At 38.1% G+C, this 24742-nt stretch overlaps 2 protein-coding genes and 1 long non-coding RNA gene across 5 annotated transcripts; 1 reads left to right on the forward strand and 2 right to left on the reverse strand.

Moving 5' to 3' along the window:
- Positions 1-900: 900 nt before the first annotated feature.
- Positions 901-3660, reverse strand: LOC133722151 (uncharacterized). Of its 3 annotated transcripts, XR_009852503.1 has the most exons (7): positions 3626-3660; positions 3439-3457; positions 3217-3343; positions 2857-2968; positions 2672-2753; positions 1948-2213; positions 901-1808 (listed from the first exon to the last, which is right to left on the reverse strand). It is a non-coding gene; the product is annotated as an uncharacterized LOC133722151 (long non-coding RNA). The 3 variants fall into 3 exon arrangements; XR_009852504.1 differs by lacking the exon at positions 3626-3660 and having other exon boundaries at positions 2672-2746; positions 3439-3617; XR_009852502.1 differs by lacking the exon at positions 3626-3660 and having other exon boundaries at positions 3439-3617.
- A 4310-nt stretch (positions 3661-7970) lies between these two features.
- On the forward strand, positions 7971-13249 carry LOC133721066 (transcription factor bHLH48-like). Its single transcript, XM_062147583.1, has 7 exons — positions 7971-8774; positions 8867-8986; positions 9106-9171; positions 11050-11118; positions 11625-11696; positions 12385-12592; positions 12863-13249. Exons 1-7 carry the CDS (start codon positions 8274-8276, stop codon positions 12898-12900), a joined length of 1074 nt encoding a protein of 357 aa, XP_062003567.1. The 5' UTR covers positions 7971-8273; the 3' UTR covers positions 12901-13249.
- A 3577-nt stretch (positions 13250-16826) lies between these two features.
- LOC133723061 (uncharacterized) lies at positions 16827-20917 on the reverse strand. Its single transcript, XM_062149894.1, has 3 exons — positions 19853-20917; positions 19541-19676; positions 16827-19456 (listed from the first exon to the last, which is right to left on the reverse strand). Exons 1-3 carry the CDS (start codon positions 20915-20917, stop codon positions 16827-16829), a joined length of 3831 nt encoding a protein of 1276 aa, XP_062005878.1.
- Between the last annotated feature and the right edge of the window lie 3825 nt (positions 20918-24742).

A 24742-nucleotide genomic window follows, 5' to 3' on the forward strand; every position in this document is an offset into this window, starting at 1 on the left:
CGTACTCGCTCCCACTATTGTGAAATCATTTCTAAAAATCCACGGAAATTAATTTGGATTTTTCGGGGTATTACACTGGCCGTCCCCTATATAAACCCCCCTATGCTAGACGTTTTCAACACATTCATTCATTCAGAAAATTCCCACAACGTCAGAAAGCTCTCTCCCTCTCTCCATTCTCTAGTTACAAAGTTCTGCATTTTCAAGCAAGGAGAGGAAGAAGAAGAAGGAGCCGTGAAGATCTACCTCCATCATCCACCTTGAAGACTTGCTTCCAAGATTCAAGAGTCCAACGTTCAAGCTCTCCATCTCCATCTCCACTCACGGTGTAATTCGTTCTTTTTCCTTGTAACCTTTTTGGTTTCCTTGTTTGATTTCGTATGAATTTGTTTCTAGTTAACAATAACGTTTAGGGCAAAGTTTAAGCCCAATTTCTATGTTTAAATAAAGTTTTCGCATTCTATGATTGTGATTCTAAGTTGCTTATGTGAGTCTGTTCGATTGAATTTGCTTGATAGAAAACTTTTATATGTTTATCTTATTTGGGTCGACACTTATAGGATTTGCATGTAATTGGTGCTAGATTTAAGTAAACAATTCACCTAATAGTTTTGTGAACCTAGATCGAAAGTAGTAAAGGCTTTGGACAAAAGTCGAATTCAATTGAAGGGGATTGCAAGTAGATGAACTTATTCATACTAGGTTGTGTACTTAAGTTGATAACCTTTCTCTAGGCTTCTTGCGTTGAACATGTGTTGATTAGCTAGCTTTCTAGAATTTGATTGCATGTTTAATAGGATTGATCTACACTATTAGAAATTTCCCCAAAGCACACTGATATGAATTAGTCCCTATTGAGACAAAGCACACTGATAATAGTGGCTAATGTCATTAGCCACCATGCAGCCACTAATGAGATATTAGTGCCCTCTATTGCAGGTGCTATTGGGGCAATCCACACTGTTAAAACAACAGTGGCATACCAAATCCCAATGCTGCATATAACCTTTTTCTCTCCCACTGTTATTGTATCAGTGTGTTTTCTCAATGCCACCAACATCAGTGGCAAAATTTGGTGAATATATAAAAAAAAATAGGGCCAAAATGTATTGTATAATTCTAAAATATACTGTACAATTCATATACAACTTCAAATAAAATACAACATAAAAAAACATAAATCCCTTCATGTTCCTCCCCATAGCTGCATCTGCTACCTCTCCTCCAGCAACTTTTATATAATTCTGAATAAAATATTTGCAACAAACACAAGAATGAAACAGAGATATAAAGCAGCCAACCTAGCAAATTTATTCAATTCAATCAGTATCCAAAATTTAACATCTTAACAGCACATAACAAAAATTGTCCAAGGAAAATAATGAGTTCTTGTACACGAGGATTATAAAACTCCACATTGATAGCAAAACAAGATACTGAGAATAATATACTAGCCCCAAACCAAACAATCGACAACTAATGAATAGTAGCTAATACTCTAATATTCAACTGGATACATAAGTAGCTAATACTCTAATATAGTAGTGCAGGCTGGCAATAAGTACATATAAACACGAGATAAAACTGAAACTTAATTGTCCAGCATTAGCTATTTATATAGGTCTAATGAAGGAACCAAAAATATGATATAGAATTGTATTTGTAAAGAAAATATCAGGGTGTTTGGAATACCCAAGGAGGAAGACGTATTGCCCTGTCAAGTTGTCAATATTTCTCGTTCTCTGTAACAGCACAAGCTGAGGAAGGATAGCAACAGCTTCTAAAAATAATGAAAATGACCACATGACCTGGTTCATATTAATAGAATTTAGAAAACCAAAATTAGTGTACTGCAGCAATTTTCATGGCACAAGTTCTCTATGAGATGTAAAGAGAGACAGGAAGAACATATGACTACACAGAAACACAAAGAACAAGGAAACGAACCTCCTTGAAAGTGAACTTCTCATTGAATATTAGGGCCAAAACTAGACATGGTGCCAGTAGGAAATGATGGCGGAAGGTGTCTTGGTCTCTATCATAGGACCTGCGAACAATCTTGTGCTGCCTAATGTACCAAACAATTGAAAAATAACTCCCCTAGAATATTAGCTTCATGACGGTGTTATATAAATATATGAAATCGGTGAAAATGTCCAAGTAGCGAGTAACAAAAACAAGGGCATAGAGTTCTTGAGTCTTCAAAGAAACACCTGGATACAATAAACAACATCACAACAAATAAAAGAAGTTAAAAATTGGTGGTAGTAAGTAGTAACTAACCAAGTAAATTACCCAAGAAAGGGACACACACAGAAAGATGCAAAAGCTGCATCAGCCCCCACTAACCCAAATATTCAACGGCAAAAGATTCGCGTAATCCAATAAGTAATCAAAATTCAAACTTCAGCCCTCATTGTAAAGTACTAAAGAGATGCCATTTGTCCGAAAGTAGTAAACAATAACAACATTTTGGTTATTACATTGTTAACTGGACTAGAAGTTAACAATCACTGGTTGTAGTAGTAACAACTAACGAAAGAGGGCCATTGTAGAACTTGAATACCAGCAAACAGTATACAAATAGATTCATTCTTGCAGAGCAATACAGACTATGCAAACAAAAGTTAAACAAAGAATTTCAACAAAAATTAAGCCGCATTATATCTACCTGCTCATCTGTCGTCTTACGCAAGGGTGAACCACCTCCTATAGAAGCATACCCTTCCTTGTTTAACATCAACCCCTGCAAACTATAATTAATTAATTTAACTACATCAATAAGGTCCTCACACAAAAGCACTATTATAAAAACTAAAGACAAATAAACAAACAATAGGTTCTAATAACTTTTACCTTTCCAACAACTGCATTCGAAATAGATAACAAATGTAAACTTCAATATAACAGCAAAAGAGACATGAAGTTCCAGATTTTGCAATAATTCTCAAGTTCTTGATCAAGCCACCTGATGAAGAAGACTCAGATATGTTAAGCAAGGAGTACGCATGAAAGTAATTACGAATAGAGGCTGAGAGAAGCATTCAAAAAACTAAACTAGTCCCAAGAGATTAAAATTTCACAATTCTTAACTTACTAAAACACCCAAACTAAAAATTAACAAAATCCCACCACATGAGACCCAGAAAAGCCATAAATTGATAGATCGGGTATGTTAGCGAGCTACTGATGTACGAATAGTCCTCAATCATTCACCTTAAGGCCTTCAAAGTAAAGGGGACGGTGACGCATGTCGCGTATCCGGCGATATCGAACCTGGGAAGTTGGGGGCTTTTGTAGATCTGAGTCTTCCAGGTTTGAAACGACGTCAAACAACCAAAACCTATAAATCAAAAATGGGAAAGTAAGTATCTCTGCAATTACTTTACCCCAAGTATTCAGATGTCAAAACAAAATCAAACAACTCAAAGTTAATACCTCGCCTAGACCTGCAAATCTGCAATCGAACAAGAAACCAAGCCCAGAAGGCCGGAGAAGTCGCCGGCAGCGAGGAACAGCGACGTAGGCAGAAACAATTCAAAAAACCAAAATGTCAAAACTCGATCTAATTGGAAAACTAATCGTACTGGGGTGTAAAGCATGACGAGGAGGTGAGGTTTCATACCTCAGGTGGCCCAAACGGTGGCCGGAAATTGCAGAGTTCTTCGGAGAAGTCTCAGAGCTTTCAGTCGTCGAGTCTCCTTCTCCGTTCAGTGCATGTACGATCCAAGCATAGGAGGTTTGTGGCGACAGCGATACGAAGACGATGCTGGTGGTCCGCCGCTGTGCCGTGGCCGGAAGGAGTGGCGCCGGTCGGGTCGTGCTTCGGGTCTGAGAGTACCGAGCTCTCGGGCTCTCTCTCTCTCGAGCTTACTCTCTCTCCCTCTCTCTTTGATCCGATCAACAACTATATTCAAATTGGTCCATTTAACAATGGACGACCCCATTTAACAATGGACGGCCCAGATCAAGCGGTGAGTGGATCCATGGCTCACATCGCTCCACCAAATTTCCATTTCTTAATTTCTTTTCTCATTCCCACTGATAACAGTAGCAGGAGCAAAACAAGCCACTGAGGTTTTATAACGGTGTGAAACTGTTTCAAAATGGCACTGATCGATTATGGTGGCTACTAGTTAGTCCCTATTGGGGAAATTTCTAGTAGTGCTAGGTGCTTTCACTTAGATTAATTAGTAAAGGAAAGTAAAATATGGGAAATCATTTGCTTCAAATATTTCACATGATCAACTTCTTTCTCATGACTTAGATGATCAATTATAGGGTTTGAATCGAATTTGATTACATGGAATTGGTTTTGATCTTTGTTTCTTAAGTTTCTTTCTTGTATATGTGTTTTTATATTTTCTTTCTTTTATTTTTCAAAACTCTAATTCTAAAACCCCCCTTGGTTTCGTTGTATATTCTTTGTATATATTCTTTTTGTAAATATTATACTTTGTATTTATTTTAATTCTTTACTTGTTTTACAATGACAGGTGTACCCTCAATCCCCGGATTTGAACGATCCCTATTTACAGTATACTAACGATGATATTTTACAGGGTTAAATTGCGCGCTTACTTTTAGCGTATCAAGAACCCCTTAAAATATTTCTCAAAATCATTTCATATACTTCACAATTAATTTTCATTCATGAATCAGACTAGTATATGAAACTTTGAAGTGTGAATAGTCAATTGGCATTACAATTTCCTTTTATTGTTGCATTATGTAACTTAAAGCAATTATCAATTTTTTTTTTGAAAGGGGTTGGGAACCCAGCCTAGCTAGGAGGCTCAGCCCCACGCCTGATTCCATTTATTATATTAATATTAGGGTTTTGCATCCGGGGGGGGGGGGGGGGGGGGGGAAACATAGAACCTAACCCCGAGCTACATAGAAACAGTTACATTGATCCTCGTAGAAAAAGTGGATTGGTAATTGCCAATTTGGTAGACAAATCAGCAATTGTTCTCAGCACAAGTGTTTACGTACAGGTTCATAAAAATTTTTAGCCAATTTTATAGCTTTGGTTATTAATTAGTTTCTTATCAATTTTTATTTATTTTTTAACTTTATCCCCCCACATTTTTTTTTTGGAAACAAACTGACAAGTCTTTATTAAATAAAAAGATTGCAATCGATATATGTAGAAGGCACATTGAAGTGAGAAATACCACAAGCTGTACGAAAAGCAACAAAAAGGGATGCAATGAAGCATTTGATGAGGCACCGAACAAAACTCGGGCTGTAAAGAGGTACCAACGATATGGTGCACAATCCCTCCACGCAGAGATATGCGTCGAGTAGTGGGTAATCTTCCGTCACCGACCTTGTTCAAGAAACTAAAAAAGGTACCAACGATATGGTGCACCATACCTCCACACACCGAAATGCGTTGAGTAGCGGGTAACCTTCCATCACTGACCTTGCCTAAATAACAAAACGCAAAACCAAATGAAAGCAAAACAAGCCCAAAATGACCCTAGTTCCAAATAGCCACCGAAACTAAGATCTAGCCTACAAGCCAGATCCGAATCCAGGCCTAAACTCGAACCCGACCCGGATCCCAAATCCCTATCCGAATCTAGATCAGACCGAGATCCCAAATTCGGATCCCGGCCAGAGAAGCCATCACTACTCTAGTGCACGGCGTCGCCGGGCCTAGTTGAAATCTAGTTATGATCGCCCTCGTCTAGCTCGTCGACTAGCCCGCCGTCGCGCCACCCGATGACCTCAGCCCGACACGAACAGATTGATCTAGGACCCAGAACAAGATCACCGGTGTCTGACCAAGCTTGACATCTAACCACCACACATGCTAGCTGCATGCACAAATTCCCATGGTAGAGAAGACCAGAAATCCGCCGCTGCCGACCTACCATGGATGAGCACCAGAACCCAGGGCACGACCTTCGACCATGAAGACTCACACACGGCCAACCAACACCCACTCATGATGCCGAAAAAAGCTTCCACCTCCACCAACCACATCAGATTGGTCAAAGGAGACAGGAAATCCAATCCCTCTGACCAAAATTGCTAGAGTGACGCCAAGAAACCCTAGCGAGGCTCCCCCCCCCCAACTTTTTTTTTTTTTTTTTTCTCTCTATAAAACTTAACTTTTGATTAGCTTATAAAAAAGTTAAAAAAAAGAAGAAGAAAGAATGTATGTGATCTTAGCCTATATTATAGCGGTACCTCTCTAGAGTGAATACATAAGGCATAAAACACCGCCTCCACTGATAAGGTTATTCCAAATTATGAACAAATGGTTGTCCCCAAATTCAAGACTACCTTATAACTTGTTCTAAAGTTAACGTTTGGAACAAAAAACTTGGTTGTGAAAACTAGGCGTGATCGAGATATTCATTGTAGAATAGTGCCAAAACATTGGATTAGACAATAATATTTGGTGGCTTCACTTCATAGTATTGAACAACTTCTTTTTTGAAACAATGTATCATATTGCGAAGGAATAACTCTTTCAGTAGAAAAGATTTATTGTCGCGTAACCCCGTGGAGACCTTCTCTCTCTAGAACCTAGAGAGAGAAACCCGATCTGAGATTTCAATCCCCCCCCCCCCCCCCACTCTCTCACCAGATCTTGATCCATCTGGATCTAGATCGACGGTTGAAGAGCTGGGGGAGGCCACAATAGCAAAGGCTTCAACTTTTTTCCTTCCATCTCCATTGTTCATCACTTCATCATCTTCCTCAAGCTGTTTTCAGCTTTTTCTCACCCTTGTGGTGATTTTGTACCCTCTGTGGTGTATTACCTGGCTATGTCCAGCACAGGAGGACGTTGTTCCTCGATTTTTCTCTTATTTTCTTCTCACTGTCAGACGTTCCCTCACGTTTCCAAGTCAAAAATCAATCAACCCCACAACAAATATCTTCTCTCCATCCTCAAACTCCAGGAGGTTTCATATGGCTGCAATTACAAAGTGCAAGTCACTTACCTAGGCGAGTATGGGTGCTCACGCATGGGTATTTTACCCCCCATTCTCCATTGTTACTGTTCTTGTTCTGGTTCTTGGCGTTGGATCTCGGATCCTGTTCGGCAGCCATGGCTTCTTCTTCGTCTTGATGGTGGAGGAAATGATGTTGTTGTGAGGGATTTCATCCCTTTGGTTGCTGTTTGTATTTTGATTTGTGTATTGGGAGTTGGATGGCATCGGTTCACCATTACCGATTTTCTGGTTGTTCAGTTTACGGCGTCTCTTCGGCGAAGGTTCGTGGCTGGCAGCGGCGGCGAGGTTTGGACGGCAGTAGCTAGGGTTTTAGTAGTGGGCCGGGCCTCTTATTGGGCCTATGCTTTAGTTTTTATCGTTTTAAGGATTAGTTTCCTGATACTGGCTCTTTTGGAGCCCAGGAGGAAATTAATTTTCCGTCTTAGTTTTATGTCTGTTTGGGCCTGTCCAACAGACTGATTGTGTGTGTCTATTTTCAGCTCATTGGGCTAGCTGTGGGGCAGCTTAATTGATCCCCTTTTCCCAAAAAAAAAAAAAAAAAAAAAACTCTTTCAGTAAAATTTTACATTCCATGAATAACATTAACAATGAACACGTCATCCACCAAACCGAATCGAACCAAACTCGGAAACCGAATTACCCAACCGGTTAGGATCGAACCAACCCAACAACACCTGCTAGTAGTACATAGATAGTAGACTAGAAGTTAGAAGGGGAGGAATAATAAATTAATAATGAAAGAACTATTATTAGTAGTTATAAATGCAAGAAAATGACCGGTCATCCTCTACTGTTACTAACAATGTCGGGCCTTGGTTAGTGGACGGTCCCCGCCTCTATAGGACCCGATGTAACAGTTTAAGGCCCACGGTTCTCTCTCTTCTTCCCCTCACAAAACCAAATTCAAATGTGGCAGTTGGCACCCCCCCACTGCACCAGCCACCAGTAATTCAGTGGTCCCCACCTCCTCCTTTTATTACCCAACTGTACAAAAAAAGTAAGTGCAAGTAGGAAGGAGAGAAGAAGAAGAAAGAAAGAAGCAAAGGTTGCTTTCCTATGGGTTGAGATTATTGAGTACATCATAAAAAATATTTTGACCGCCATAACTGATCCCAGTTGAAGAAGATTTGAAGCTCCAAACCATCCTCTAATCACTCTTTGGCTTTATATTTATACTCACTCACGCCCCCCCCCCCCCCACCCCCCATTTCGCCCACATTTGCTTTCTATTTGCCTCTCCCAAATTACACTGTGTTGGGTATTGGAGTGGGAATTTAGCAGCTCAATTTTGCCGCTCACATGGACCCAACCGCCGGAAACGTACCCGGATCCGCTGTACCCGGACCCGACCACGAAGAACCCGGACTCGAGACTCTCCAATTCCGCGAGGAAATCCAGCGGCTGATCACGGTGCCGCCGGACAACGCCAGCTCCTTCACGGCGCTTCTGGAACTTCCGCCGACCCAAGCCATGGAGCTCCTCCACCTCTCGCCGGAGTCCGAACCTAATCCGGCTCCGGCCGCGGTTTCCGGCGAGCCGCCGCTTCTCAAGCCCTGCGCGCATCCTTTCAATTCCAGCCTCACGTTTCCCAGCAACGCCACCCTAATCGAACGCGCCGCCAAGTTCTCGATCTTCGGCGGCGATCAGTCGCCGGAGACGGGCGCCGTGCCGTCCAATCCCGGCGTCAACTTGGAGAAGGTGAAGAGCGAGCCGGCCGAGTCCGATTCGAACCCTAACTCGTCGCAGGAGACCAAGAGCAACCAAAGGTCGTCGGCCAAGAGAAAGGAGCGAGAAAAGAAGGTAAATTAGGGTTTCAAACTTTCCCGTTTTCGCGATTTCGCTGAATTTTCATTCTTCCAAATCTCAATCAACCCCAAATTCGTAAATTTCAGGTCAAGGTATCAATGAAAAAGAGCAAAATTGAAGCTAAGGAAGATGCTGACAAGATTCCCTATGTTCACGTTCGAGCTCGCCGGGGTCAAGCTACAGATAGCCATAGCTTGGCAGAGCGAGTATAATCTCTTAACCTTAATTAAACCCATAATTAAATGTTCACTAATGATTAGTTTTGGACTTTTGGTGTTATTACTAATTTCATTTTTTTTTTTTTTTTAAATTGGGAATTTTATAGGCGAGGAGAGAGAAAATAAATGCGAGGATGAAGTTGCTACAGGAGCTTGTCCCAGGATGCAATAAGGTTTGATTCTCTAACAGTCTAACTTTTGATCTTAATCTGTGGATTAATTGGTTGATTGAGATTTTGGTGGATTATAAAATTGCATCTGTGTCAATTGTCTCAGATAAACTTGTGATCTTAATGTGGTACGGTTTTGTCATTGTCAGCTAATCAGCTTTTAACAAAAGTTCTTGCTTTTGTACTAAGAAAAGTACTATGTGGCTTGTGTAGTTGTGCTCGTGGTATTTCCGTAATTTTCATTGCACTTCTTTTTTTTTTTTGTTTTTTTTTTTTAAATTTAATTCAATTTTTTTTCTTTTCTTGGGGGACAATTGATAGAAAAGAAAAGTGGTGGGGTGAGATGTACTGCTGGGTTTGGTGAGATGTCTTTTCTGAGGTCAAATTTTGTTATCTGCAATTTCATTTAGTTTTGCTATTTTTTTTTTTCAGGCAAAAAAAAAAAAATGGTGGAATTTGTACTTGCTATCTAATAACAATTGCATTTCCAATTCAGTCCAAACTTCTTACTTAGAAGTGCCATCTAACAAGTGAGGGAAAGGGGAAATAAGACTTAATATCAAAAGCTAGCTGAATTCTGTTTTCAAGAGAGCATAATACCCTTTGCTACCTTGGAACATTGTCATAGCATTGCTAGCTGGAGTGCTTGGGAGACCCACATAGTGGGCAGGTTGCATTAGATATTTTTGGGTCCCCTACACAGCTTTAATGTTAGTCCCTGTTCTAAGGGTGCATGGTACCATCTTCTGCAACGAGTTTGGTATCCATCCTTAGTTGGATGACAGAAAGAGGAAGACAGAAGAAAACTTCCTTTAACAAACTGCCATGACCTAACTGTGTGGGACATGTGAAAGCTCTTTAGCAATTCACTTTGTTTAGCTAAAGCAAAAATCTATTGCATGCCAAAATTCGTTACTGCTGATGACAAGTATTTGGGCCTTTATTGGAATACTTCTGTAAAATGGCTTTCCGTTGGCTGGAACAAAATTTCTGTATAAAATCAGCAAATTACCTTTTACTTGGACCCCTAGTCTTGTTTTTCTGAAAATCAGAGGGTAAGGAGGAGGTCTAGGGGTGAAAACATATTTGTCCATTAATGAAAAAAAAACGGCATTTGATCCAGTGAGCTGTACACTGTAGGAAGCTGAGAGATTCCTGTAAAATTGTATGGATGCAGGTCTAAGATCAGTATAGTTTACTCCGTCTGATAGTTAGCCTGTAGAAAGGGCAAATGAGGACGACTCTCTCTTATAATGAGTTGTTGCTTTAAGTATATATCTGATTAATTGTTGTTGACATGTTTTCTTAGCACCACTGGTTTCTGCAACATGTCATAAAGATTGGTTTTGTTAATGTCATTTCCTCATGGTGTTGCACTTTGAGGAAATAGTGTGTTGTTTTCCAGTGAAGTTGACAATACTACAGGCCATTCTTGATGCTATACATATATTTGGTAGTTCAAAGTTCAAACCAACACAATGACAGTGCCTTTACTTGATTAGTCATGGGCAACACGAATCCATAACTAAGTGTGGGTTTCAGGTTTCTGATTGTGCACTTTGTTAGAAGTTTTGGCATTTTAAATACAAGGAAAAAAAAAAAAAACTAAAATTCTGAAGTAATATCTAATTGTTTGTTTTGTTAATACTCTTTCCAATGAAAAGAGCAAGAAGAAAAAAGGTTGAACTTGTTTCTATGATGCCATTAAATTTTAAATGAACTGAAACTTTTCGACCATGAGAGAGATCTACCAGGTTAAGCAAACTTTTTATTTTTGACCATTCTTCAACAAATACCTTAGATTATTTAAATGTTTGTGTGCATTTGCTGGGTTATGCTTCCAACTTCATAGTCACTTACTGATACATTTCTGGTTTGCAGATTTCGGGTACCGCCTTAGTTCTGGATGAAATCATCAATCATGTGCAGTCCCTACAACGTCAAGTTGAGGTCAGACCTGCTGCACAACTCATACATATCAAGTAATAGTTTTAACGCTGCAGTGATACAGCTTGAACTTGAAAGAAAAATGGTTGGAGAATTCTTCATTGCTTTTTTCCTCTGAATGTGTCTTGAACTAGCTGATGGGTTCTTGTGCATCTAAAAATGGCTAGTGGAGACTAATCTAGGGATATGTGATTTAATGATTCAATATATCATCTAAAATCCCATCTAGGGATATATCACCGTCCTGTAAATTTGCAAAATACTGTGCTTTTCTCCCCATATGCATTTAGACTTGAAGCTGTCCTTGTATACTACCATTTTGGTCTCAATTACTTTTACCTGCTTTAGTTTCTCCTCCTCTCTTTTAGTTACACAGCAACTGAAATGACAAAACCATCCAGGAAAATGACTCTTAACAGATGATTACTAGGAATGAACTCGTCACTGATATTTTGAACAGTCTTGTACTGCCATGATCTCATTATATATAAATGTTTCATTTATTTCAGTTCTTATCGATGAGACTTGCCACAGTCGACCCAAGAATTGATAGCAATCTTGATCATTTATTGGCCACTGAAGTAAGTATTGTATAGCTGCTTTAATTATAATCTATTGTAAAAACTACTAAGCTGTTCTCGTGTTTGATCAAGTTGTTTGATCTGAGTTTGGATGCCTGCCTGCCTGCTCAGGGGTCTGTTCCATCAAATGAAAAATGTTGGATTTTATTTGCACATTGGTTTGACCTGTAATCATTTACGTAATACGTCCAGTTTGGGTCACCTTAATTATAGGCATAGGTTGTATGTCAAATTAATGTTTGGATTTTATGTTTTGCATGATTTACGATTGCTATCCAAATTATTTAAATGCACTATTCAGTCATTAACAACATGTCAGGCCACTGTTGAATTTTGGACCGCCTATTCTGTATGCCATCAAGCTACCTTTAAAATTTCAGCTGTTCTTGAGATTATGATGGATTACTATGGTTTAGTTACAATCAGACATCAGATTTCCTATGCATCGTTTGTGTCTAGTTTTTATTTGAGTGGGAATTCCCTAGTCCCTACTGGGGGGAGTAACGACATGGAGACTCCTGGACTGGGGGTCATGAAAGAGGAACTTTTACATTTTTCTGGGGTAAAGTTGTGGTAATTGACAGGCTAAACTAGTTCAACGAGCAAATTCTATGCTTGAAGTAGTAGTAAAATAGTTTATACCTCTCTTTGTTACTGATGTATTTGTATCACCTCCACAACTTTTCAGAGTCTATCTCTAATGCAAAGTAACTTCTCCAGTATGGCGCCACCCATTATGTGGCCAGAACTTCCCATCAATGGGAACAGACAACAGTATCAACAGCAATGGCATTTTGATGCTCTTCATCAGCCAGGTTGGGGGAGGGAAGAAGATAATCATATTTTCATTACTCCAGAGGCCTCACTCATCAGTTGCAACTCTTCGGCAAATTCAGGTACACTTAAATGAACATTATTGTTCTGACAATAGTTGCTTGCTTACCAGCTTCCCAAACATTTGGCCATGGGCATGGCATCATGCTTTCCATAACTCATTCTGAGGCAAACTTGTCAATAGCTGCAAGAATTTCAATTAGTGTGCCATGTGATTTGGATATACATGAGGTGCAAATTATTTCATTTGCTACTTGAAAAGCAATATGAAATAATCAGATTAACTTCTAACGAGCAAAAAAGGAGATTAACTTTTTGTTATTGCTGCGCAGCATCTCTGCACACAGGTCACGTGAAGACGGAGCTGTGAAGACAGTAATTAAGTTGTACCGTCAGAAGTGTACATATCAAGTATAGTGTTATTAGCAGTTAGCTGGAAGTAGAGGAGATTGTTCAGCATTCATGGTGGATTTCTGTGTTCTCTATTTTGTCAGGGGGGGTTAAAAATCCTGGTTTTCCTCACCTGGAGAGGAATCGATTTGGTATGGTGTTGTTATAAGATAGAACTATATAGTATTATATTATATATATTATACTAACTTTGAGGGTCACTCAATCTGATACTTATTTTTTGAACTGGTTGATTTGATTCCTATTGTAAAATCATTGAAATACCCATTTGCTGTACTATGGTTTAAACATTTTCTTTTCACTTTGCACCATTAAGTTTTCATGCACTTTTGTCTTTGTCCTATCACAAAACTTCATTAAATGGCGTGGTTGTGCCACATCAGTTGCCATGTAAGATGGGATGTAGGTGGTAGTTAAAAATGTGATTTATCTAGTGTTATTCTTTGATATGGCAGGGGCTAGATTGCTAGAACGAGCTAGATTGTTGAACATTGTGATATCATGAGATTTAAGGGAGACGCTGGATTTGTGTTAGAAGATTAAGAAATGAATAAGGAATCCAAATCCAAGAGATTTCAGTTTAATCCCCTTTGTGATCCATGTAATTATATATGGTTTCAGACTTGCAGTTGCACCATAAAACCAGTTAAATATTACCACCACCAGGAAGCACAACCGGTCGAGATGAAGCGAATCTGAGTAGAATGCATATCGACTAAAAATTGGAACAGTAAACAAAAAAAGGAGCCTCACAGTAATTTTTTTTTTTTTTTAGGAGAGAAATAGTCAGTTTTAGAATAAACAAAAACAAGAACCTTGGAAGTTAAAAGTAAATTGAAAACTCAAATAATGTAATCAAAGAAAAAAAAAAATACAGACTTCTAGTTCTATGATTCGTGGCCAACTACGACTTAATGACGATTTCGTTTTTTGTTTCCTAATTTTATGTTTCTTTGTGTTTTTAGTTTTTGGCTCTGTATTCATATCTCAAATAAGTCATTTTCTTTTAAGGGTTATGGTCTTGAATTCTGGTATGTGGCAGGATTTGGGTAGTTGTTCTAGTGTCAATAAGAACCGGTTCTTAACCGGATTATAGCCGTCCAGTTCAGTACTAATTTGTTCATAGGTGATTTTAATTTTTTTTATCAATGCAATAGTTTTCATTCAAGTGGAATGCTATTGTTACAACTTACAAGTAGTATTGCAATATAATCAGGAGCCATAAGCTTATTTCTAACACAGACATTTTTTTTTTCCGATGAACAAAATATAAGCCAATAGAGCAAATTCTAACACAAAGACATTGTTCATACGTGATTGAGAGATGTTGGGATGACCCACCCAACAATTCATTGTTGTGGTCACTGGTCCCAGTTATTGCTGTAGTTTTATTCAATTTGACTTGATCAATGGCCTAATTTCATAAGCATCATTAAACCCATTAATATGTCATGAATCCCTCATTTTTCGAGTGAGGATGTGTAATTTTAGTTTATTAATGTCTTGTGGTTGACTATTCAATAAAATTGAACTGAATTTCAAGTTGCAAAAAGAGAAAGAGCTAGCTCCAATATTAAACGTGTTTCAAGCTCGATTGTCTCTTTCCCCCATCAATTGAGAAAAATATATAAAAAAATGTTGGTAGTTAGATAGGCAAGCACTAATACTTTCGGTATATAGAGGTAGGTGATCTTTTTCAAGACAAAGGTATTGCCGTTTAAAAACTAACTCTGAATCAAAGGAATGGAATTGACCAATGGGATGGGAGGGCACTGAACTATTCTTGTAGAAACTCAGAAATTCTAAGAACGTAAATTGGAAAATAAACTTTCAAATACACGCGCGTGCAGTTTCCTTTACATAGTACAACAATCCTTTTTGGTTTTTTTTTGGTCTGATACATAGTACAACAATCCTTGTCCTTCCCATTCCAATTCTATGCAGAACAAATTTGTAATAAAGATTGAGAAAACAAATGAAATGATCTAACATATTCTTTGTGAGGCTAGGGCTGCTATACATATCTTTTACTCCTAATCATATATTTTCGTATACCAAGTTAAAAATGATAATTGAATTAATTATAAATATAAGTTAAACTAATTCATGCAACGATGATGTCTTAAAACCCTTCTCTTCCAGCAATAGCCACAAGGCCATTACTAGAAGGGATTCAGTCGGAGACGCATAAGATCTACCACCAATCGAGAGACGATCTCTCAACTGAACTTGTAAAAAGCATGAAGCTTCTTCATAGTTACAGTTATGGCAGTCTTCCGCAGTCTTCCTCCTCCAGAACTCTGCACTTCAATATTGCTACTTCTTATGGCTCTGAAGATCGAATCTAGGACGATGCATCATTTCCACCACCAACCTCCAAATAGCTAGTGCAGGAGGCGACATCAGTCTAGGTCCCCTCTCTGAAGGGATCATTAATTTCTTGAACATTTAGATGGGACATACTGTGGTGGGATATTGTGTTTTGGTAAATCCTTGGTTCGATAAAGGTTTTGGATGGGTGACAAACTTTTTTCTTGGCTTTCTTTCTATTCCAAAATCTAAAGATGAATGTGCTAGCTTTCCTCCATCTTTATGCATGTAAGTTGTAATAGTGGAACATTCTCAAAAAAAAAAAAAAAGTTGTAATAGTGGAGAAAAGTAAAACCTGGAGAAAGAAAATCGCAAATGTGGCTAGGGTTGGACAGCAAAAGAGCAAAGGTACTTAGAGAGTAGTCTACTAGGATCCCTATTTATATCGTTTGGAGGAGTCTTCCTTTTGTCCACATAGTGAACATAACATATAAAGGGGACAAACTTTACTAATAATTTGCATATATGGGTAAACTTATATGGTACAGTACGTGATTGGTAATTGGTAAATACGCAAGGCATGGAATGAAATTTCATATATAAACTTAGTTAGAAAATTAATTAATTTATTGCCATAACAACATATATGCATGTGATTTTCTTATTTTAAAATAAAAAATTAGAATTCATCATTTTTAGTAAACATAAAAATGTCTAGATACATGATGGATTTCCCAATTTCGTGTTTTTTTCAGTGTTTATGGCACGTTTATTTACTTGGAATGTAAAATAATCATGAATCGGAAACAACTGGAATGAGAGAAGAAATGAATCCATATTAATTCCGGATGAGTTGATTCATAAACCCATCTCCCCCCTTCGTAACTCAGGAATTTGATATTCAGGAATCGATTCCTTATAAGGAGGTGGGACCTACACCTATTCTGATTCATTTATGTGTTAATAAACGTATGAATACTTTTACTCGGAATCATTCTGATTCCTTTATGTGTTAGTAAACGTATGAATACTTTTACCCGGAATCATTCCGATTCCTTTATGTATTAGTAAACGCAGAAATACTTTTACCCCGGAATCATTCCCTCTCATTCCAAGTAAGTAAACGTGCCCTTAATGTCTTCCACCGAGTTCAAGTTCCGTGTTAGACTCAACTTACATATAAAGGAAAAAGTATATAGCTTGTTTTGATAACTGTTTCAAAATCTGTTTGTCGATTGGCCGCTTGTCATTAGAGATTACTATGATATTCTTATTTGCACTTACTACTTACTCTCTACTTACTGTAAGAAGTATTGGTTGTCATTTTATTTTGTCTACGATCAAAGAAATGTATCAATACATGGATTATAACAACACTCTTTCTAGCAAAATTGGTGGTTTTGCAGTTGTATTGTTACAAACATAAATTTAAAATCACATATCAATGATCGTTAGAAAATAAAAGTTATGAGCAATGTCTTGACAATAACATTGAGGAAAAATATGATCTAAAAGCAAAACAATACCTTTTTTTTTTTTTTGAGGGGGAAGACGTCAATTTTATATATGAAGGAACTAGTTCATACATGGAGTAGCTACAACGCTACTGATAGCTACAGGGACAGGCCCCTGCCATACAAGATCTAAATCGGAGTTGAGAGCTAAACTAGCAAGCTTATGGGCTACTGAATTAGCCTCTCTGTAACAGTGAACAAAAGATGAACAAGGAACAGATTCTTTGAGAAACCCAATGTCCCTGACTATAGTACCAAAACCAGAGAGATCATCACCATCAGACAGCAATGAGTTAACCAGTTTAAGGCAGTCAGTTTCAAAACTCACAGGAGCCAGCTCGTGCTCCATGGCATATTGAACTGCTGCACGGCCTGCCATGGCCTCAACCACGTCCGACGCCTCAGCGTAGCCAATTGTGCGACACTTACCTCCCAAAACAATCCCGGAATGATCCCTTACAATGAACCCAATACCACCCTTGTTGGTACTCTTCTGGAAGCCACCATCAAAGTTGATTTTCAACCACCCAATAGGAGGGGGAGTCCAAGGTTTGAGAGGCCTGGGGGGTCCCTGCCTAGCTTGTGACCGCACTGAACGTGCAAGCAATACATGCGCACGCACTTGGCCTGCAATTTGTGCCGGCGTCATGCCTTTACCAACCCATACCCTGCCATTGCGTTCTTTCCATAAAAACCACAGGTAAGTGAGCAGTAGATTAAAATGCTCACCACTTAGCATCCCCAAACACAACTCAAGCCAACCCATTATGGAAGAATGGACAAGGTGAGTAGAGGTAATACCACTAAACTCCGCAAACATAGAAAGCACATCCCTAACAAACCAGCAATCCCGGCAGACATGCTCAATGGATTCATCACTCTCATTACAAAAGAAGCAGCCACTCGCAAGGAAAACATGCTTACCACGTAATTGAGAAACTGTAGGAAGTATATAAGATGCCATTCGCCAGATATGAACTTTGATCTTACCCAACACATTAGCCGACCAGATTCTCTTCCAAATAGATGTGTGAGCTTCAGGTAAGGAAGAAGAAGCCCTCACGTACATCTGACTAAAAGCCAGTTGATAAGCAGTCTGTGTAGTAAAGATTCCTTTCCCATCATAGTGCCAAATAATTCTATCCGGTATAGGTCTACAACTTAGAGGAATACTCAGAATTAAATTAGCATCAGCCACATCAAAAAGACTAAATACCAACTCCTTATTCCAGCTACCATTGTCCCCAAAAAGATCCTTCACAAAATTCGGTCCAGCAATAGGCCGAACAATAGGCTTGAAAGATGAAGGTCTAGGCAACCAAGGGTCATCCCAGATGCGAATGGTAGCCCCATCCCCTACCTGCCATCTGATGCCGCTTAATAACACTGTCCGGGCTGCAATAATGCCTCTCCAACAAGAAGATGGAGACCCACTCAAGGAAGCTGTCCAAAAATCACCAGTAGCAAAATATTTTGCTCTATATAATTGAGCAAGTAAAGAATTCGGAGAGCATACTAACCTCCACCCTTGCTTCGCAAGTAAAGCAAGATTATGGGCATAGAGATCCCTAAAACCCATACCTCCCGACTCTTTTGGTTGACAGAGTCTCTCCCAAGACATCCAATGAATTTTACGATTGTCTTTCTTACAACCCCACCAAAACTTAGCACACATTTGGTGTAACGAAGCACAAAAAATTTTTGGAAGCAGAAAACAACTCATCGAATATGAAGGTAGAGCTTGTGCAACCACTCTGATTAGAAGATCCTTCCCTGCACCGCTGAGAAGTTTACCTTGCCAGCCTTCAAGCTTCTTACTGAGGCTCTCTTTGATATACGAAAAAGTGGTAGTTTTATTCCTACCAACATAGGTTGGTAACCCCAAGTACTTATCATGCTTAGGAACAATGACAACCCCCAACAGAGAAGCTAGTTCTGCTGGCACCTTCTTGCTGAAAACCACACTGCTCTTTGAAAAATTCACTTGTTGACCCGATGCAAGTTCATAGTCACGCAAAACAGCCTTGATATGAGTACACTCCTCCACAGACGCCTTCCCAAAAAGAAGACTATCATCAGCAAAAAGTAAATGATGGACAACCGGTGCATCCGGGGCAATCTGCACCCCCTGTAGTAAACCCTGAGAAGCTTTTCTCTCCAATAAAGCTGAAAAGACTTCAGCACATAAAAGAAACAAGTATGGTGATAATGGATCACCCTGACGCAAGCCTCTGGTAGGAGTAAGATAACCCTTAGGTTTGCCGTTAATCAGAAAAGAATAGCGTACCGTGGTCACGCACTGCATAATTATCCGGACCCAGGACTCAGCAAATCCAAACCGTAACAACACAACTTCCAAGAAACACCACTCCATACGATCATACGCCTTACTCATATCCAATTTCAAAGACATGACTCCTTCAGTGGCTGACATACAGGTATGAATATGATGAGACACCTCATTGGCAATGAGTGTGTTATCAGTAATCAATCGACCAGGAATAAAAGCACTTTGATAAGGGGAAATCAAATGAGACAGAATTCTCTTAAGCCTGTTAGCTACTGCCTTAGAGCATATTTTGTATAGAACATTGCATAATGCAATAGGACGAAGATCAGAAACTTGAACCGGATTTGCAACCTTTGGAATCAAACAAATATGAGTATAATTAATTGCACCGAGAAGTGAACCTGAATGCAAGAAATGTTAAACAGCCTCAACCACATCATGACCAATTACTTCCCAATACTGCTGAAAGAATAATGGTGGCATACCATCTGGACCCGGAGCTTTAGTGGGGTACATTTGGAAAAGAGCCTCCCTAATCTCTGTCTCCATATAGTTTGCACACAACTCTGCATTCATAGCAGCTGTGACCTTTGGCTGAATCAACTCAACCTTGGACTGCATCTGAGAGAAATCAATATTAGCAGTTTGGAACATTCTAGAAAAATACTCCAAAACAACTCTCTCCATCCCACTCTCTGATGATTGCCAAACACCATGCTGATCGAAGAGCCCTGTCAGCCTATTCTTGGCCCGTCGATTTGAAGCCTTCCTGTGAAAAAACTTTGTATTTCTATCACCTTCCTATAACCAAGTGACTTTTGAACGTTGCATCCAATACTCATGCTCTTCATTCGTAACTTGTCCAACTTAATAGACAAACTAAGGCTTTCATCTTGATTGGAAACTGAAATAGGGAGTTCAAGAAGCTGCTGCAGTCTACCACGGATTACCTCAATCTCCCTACCTCTATTCCCAAATTTGGTACGCTGCCAGGCACGAAGGGAAAACCTAGTATTCGTAATATTCGTCACCACCTTGAACATCGGAGAACCCTGAACGGGGACCTGCCACCCATTGTTGACCGATGCTAAAAAATCATCATGCTGCACCCAGAAACTCTCAAACCGGAATTGCTTCTGACAACTCCGCCATGGAGCCTGAGCCGGAGTGGAGTACACCCCTAGCAGAATAGGAACATGATCACCATGGATAGGAGGTAGGTTGGTAACCCTAGCTTCCATGAACATATCAATCCAAGTCAGGGATGCTACTGCTCGATCTAAACGACTTCGCATGCCAGGCCCTTTCCATGTGAACGGGGCACCAGAGGAACCCAAGTCCACCAAATCACAGAATGACAACGCGTCCCTGAAGAGCTGCATTTGCCCTTCACGACGACGCTCTCCCCCTTCTTTCTCACTGGCATGAAGGATTTCATTAAAATCCCCCACCACCACCCATGGAAGATCAGAAGCATCTCTTAAAGTCCTTAGCAAACCCCATGTACGGTGGCGTTCCGACGTGGTAGGGTGACCATAGAACCCTGTTAGTCTCCATTGTAGACCAGTGCCATCAGTTGAATGTATCTCCAGATCGATATGATTCATTGACTTCGTCTTGAATCTGACATCAAGGCCATCCACCCAAAACATAGCAAGACCTCCTGATTGACCGCAAGAGAACACGGCCTCACAGTTCAACAGCCCAATCCGACGTCGCAAGGCATCCATATAATCTGGGTCGTGAACTTTGGTTTCACTGAGAAAAACAAAAGAAGGTTTCTTTTGTTGAATAAGGCGCTGCAGCGCTTGAATGGCGGCGTCGTTGTTGATGCCCCGATAGTTCCAAGCAAGAACATCCATTGATCGATGCTTGGAAGATACTGAACGCGAACCCTAACCCTAGAGAGCGTTTTCGATGAGCAGAAAAAACCGCTCTTAGTTTGAAATGCACTTCTGCAAAACAATACCTTGGTCGATCATATATATTTGGAGAACAAATGCTTGCCACTGTTATTTTTGTTTTGTTTTGTTTTTTTTGTAAACAAGCACTTTAGAAAAGAAAACTCATCAACCATAAATAGAATTATACTAGGCAAGACATTTTGATTTGGCAAGATTGGTTAAATTGATAATTTTTTATATATTTTATTTAACTTTATTTATGAAAGTATATTTGTAAAGACAGTCTTGCTCACCTAAGGAACAATTTTAAGAGACTGTAAGAAACAAATGCATCTCAAACACATGTATTAAATTTAAAAGCTTAAATTATAACAACATAAAACTATGCATTTTCAGCCGTCAGATTCACTTGTCTCACATAGTCTCTTAAAAACTGTCCCTTAGGTGAGCAAACCTCTTGGTAAAGATAGTATCAGTTAGTCTTTCTTCTTCCTCATTTTTTGACTATTGATGTCATATGCTTGGAATAAATGTTTCATGTGGAAGTGTAGAATTCGCAATTTGTTTATTTAACGAAAACTTTAGAAGTAATATTTTCAAGTTACAATCACATGTACGAATTAAGAAAATTATTTCAATGTTTTGTTGTTTGAATATACAAAAAAGGGTACATATATTGGTGCGGTTACTACCCCGCTGTTAGGTTCTTGCTAAACTTTACAAGTATATTTTTTGTCTTTTCCACTTAAAATGATAGTTTTTGAAGGACTGTAAGGGACTAGTGAATTCGATCGATACAAATAAGTGCGAAATTTTGATTTGTTCTAATTTTAGATTTTAAATTTAATATATGTGATTGAACTATATTTGTAGTATGTAAAGGTGACTAGGACTGGATCATGTGAATGATGAATATTAAGTTGGCTCTTTTTGTGCTTGTTCATACAGCTTTGCGAACATTAATCATATGCACATTCAAATTAAAGTAACTCATTAGTAATTAGAAAATAATGATTACAATATAATCATATATACATTAATGTTCACATGCACGGTCACAAGTGACTAAGTATTTGTGGTAACTCACCAATGAATTTAGAGTGTGTTTGGATGAGGGAAAATATGATGGAATTTAATTGAAAGTGAGGATTTCATAATTCCTACAAGCTAATTCCCTCGTTTGGCATTATCAAACTGGAAATTTTAAATTTCTCTGTGCAAAAAAACGAAGGAATTCATCATTTAAATTCCCCACTTCAATTTCCACCAAAATAGGTGTCATTTACGAATTCCCTTGCAGTATTCAATTTTCATTTCCAAAACAAGGTTTTTTTCTATTTTATTTTTTTATTTGTTTTAAACTTTCTTAATTTATTACACATTTCAAATCCTAAATGGATACAACCAAACAACAGAAATTGCAATTAATGGAATTTTAGATTGATGGAGTTAAAGATTCCATCGTTTATAAATTCCTATGGATTTCATAATTTTCTCATCCAAACGCACCATTAGAGAGTTTCTACTGGGACCTCCAAATCTGCTCACTTGACCTCACTCTATTATAAATTATTAAATGACATATATAACCTACTATAAAATGACTATTAAGGACAATAATTATACCCAAAAAATATTATATTTATTTTATGTAGACTTTCCAATTCAATAATATTAGATTGTATTCCTTATTATTTTCCTTATCTATTTTCATATTCCAATTTCACTACATACTCATTAAAGCATTCATATATATTTAATAAGAATTAAAAATATGCTTAAGATCATGTGACATAAAAATGTATGATATATATGTTGAACGCATATTGGTGAGTAAATCCTCTTATGATTTATGACCTAAATTTAAGTCTATCCATCATATTTGCAAAAAAAAAAAAAAAAGTTAGCAATTAAAAAAAAAACTAAAAATATTTAAATAATTAATCATGAGGTACAAAAAATACAGAAAAAAAAAAAACAAATGATTTCTTTACTTTTTTTTTTTTTTTTTTGAATAAAGGGCTGGTGCGGCTGCCCTCAAGCCTTAATTAATGAAACTGTCGAATACAAGGGGGGACATTAAGCCTAAACCCCTGATCACAATAAGCACCTAGAATATTATCCGAAATAATATCAGAAATCCGAAATGATTTCTTTACTTTTTTTGCACAGCTAAAATAGAAAAAAAAAAGTTTTTTTTTAAAAAACCACAGAATAGTTCATGTCATTTTACTCAATATCTTGTGTTTTTATTGGAAAAGAGATTTATGCATGTTGTTTGATTAAGAAATGTAGATTTAGTTCAGATCTATAGAGTAATTAAATCATTGAAATGACTAAATTTTTTATTTTAAAGATAATAATTTGTTTGCAAATTATTTGAGTGAGGTGATTTGAGGAACTTTAGTGAGGTTTAGTGAGTAAATTTAGTATTTGAAAATTTGTTAAGAGGTGTGAAAAGCATAGAGGTCAAGTGAGCAAATTTGGAGGTTCCAATAGAAAAACTCATGAATTTAATATCAAGGGTTGAGATTAAAAGAATGAATTTTAAGTGTTTTAATCACAACGTACCCTTAAAATTAAATCTAAGTGTGGGTGACAACAAAATTTTTGGTCACATATGGTCTGTGATAATCTTTGATCACACATATATACAGAGTTTTACAATATTTACACAATTAATATAGGACTAAATTCAGTTTACTACCTTGAACTTTACACTGAAAAATCATGTCAGTCTTTAATGTTTTAATTTCATCAGCAACCCCCTTATGCTGACCAATTTGATTAGTCTAGTCCAATATGTCAATTTTGATTGTTAAGCGTTGATGTGGCTCGAATATGACTCACCTTTTTTTCTGACATGCATCGCCATGACTTGGGATTGAATAATGGCAATTGTGTCCCAAAACAAAGCCAAATCCTCAGATTTGCCAATTGGATCCAAATTGGGCATTCCAATCATCACCACGTCATAAAAAATGTGGGTTATATTTAAGCCATATCAGCATTGAACGTTCAAAATTAACAAATTGGACTAGACTGATCAAATTGGTAAGCATAAAGGTGTTATTGATGAAATTAAAATATTAGGGATTGACATGATTTTTGGTGTAAAGTTCAAGATACGTAGTATACTAAATTTAATCCACTACAGTTGGCAGTTGTTTATGCATGTGAAACAAAACTTTCCTCCATTTCAATTTCTTAATATTTACGTACATACAAACTTGGTTTATTAACTAAACTCTTTCTCCTCTAGCATTTGCCATAGCCACAAGGTTGACCATGCAAGAACCGTACTGCACCGGCCAAGTTCCTTAAAATTTTATTACAACCTATCGAGGGAATATTTCTCAATCAATCTTGTGGAATGCATGAAGCTTCCCTTCGGTGAAAGTGGAGGCTCTCATGTCTCTTTGCCCATGTCATTAAGCATTGTTATCTCGAATTGGCACACAAGTATAGTTGAACATGCACCAATGTGAAATAATTAACTTATGAAACAGTGGATTGATACAAGCATATAGAAATAGAATGTGTATTGTATTTGAGATAAGTAGTAGGGTTGTAGGAAAGGTTTCTATTTATAACCTTGTGATCAGCATTGAGTGAATAGTACGTGTCAAACATACCATACCATTAAGTCCATACGAATACACTCAACATATTGCATATATTCTCATATTAAATTAAACCTTAGTTAGAAAAACAATAATTGTGACAAAGTGCTGTGCTTATTAGATTCCATGTAAAAAAATGCCTCTCGCGCTAGAGAACCCT

Source organism: Rosa rugosa, chromosome 7 (genome assembly GCF_958449725.1).
Source record: "Rosa rugosa chromosome 7, drRosRugo1.1, whole genome shotgun sequence".
NCBI classification, from domain to species: Eukaryota; Viridiplantae; Streptophyta; class Magnoliopsida; order Rosales; family Rosaceae; genus Rosa; species Rosa rugosa.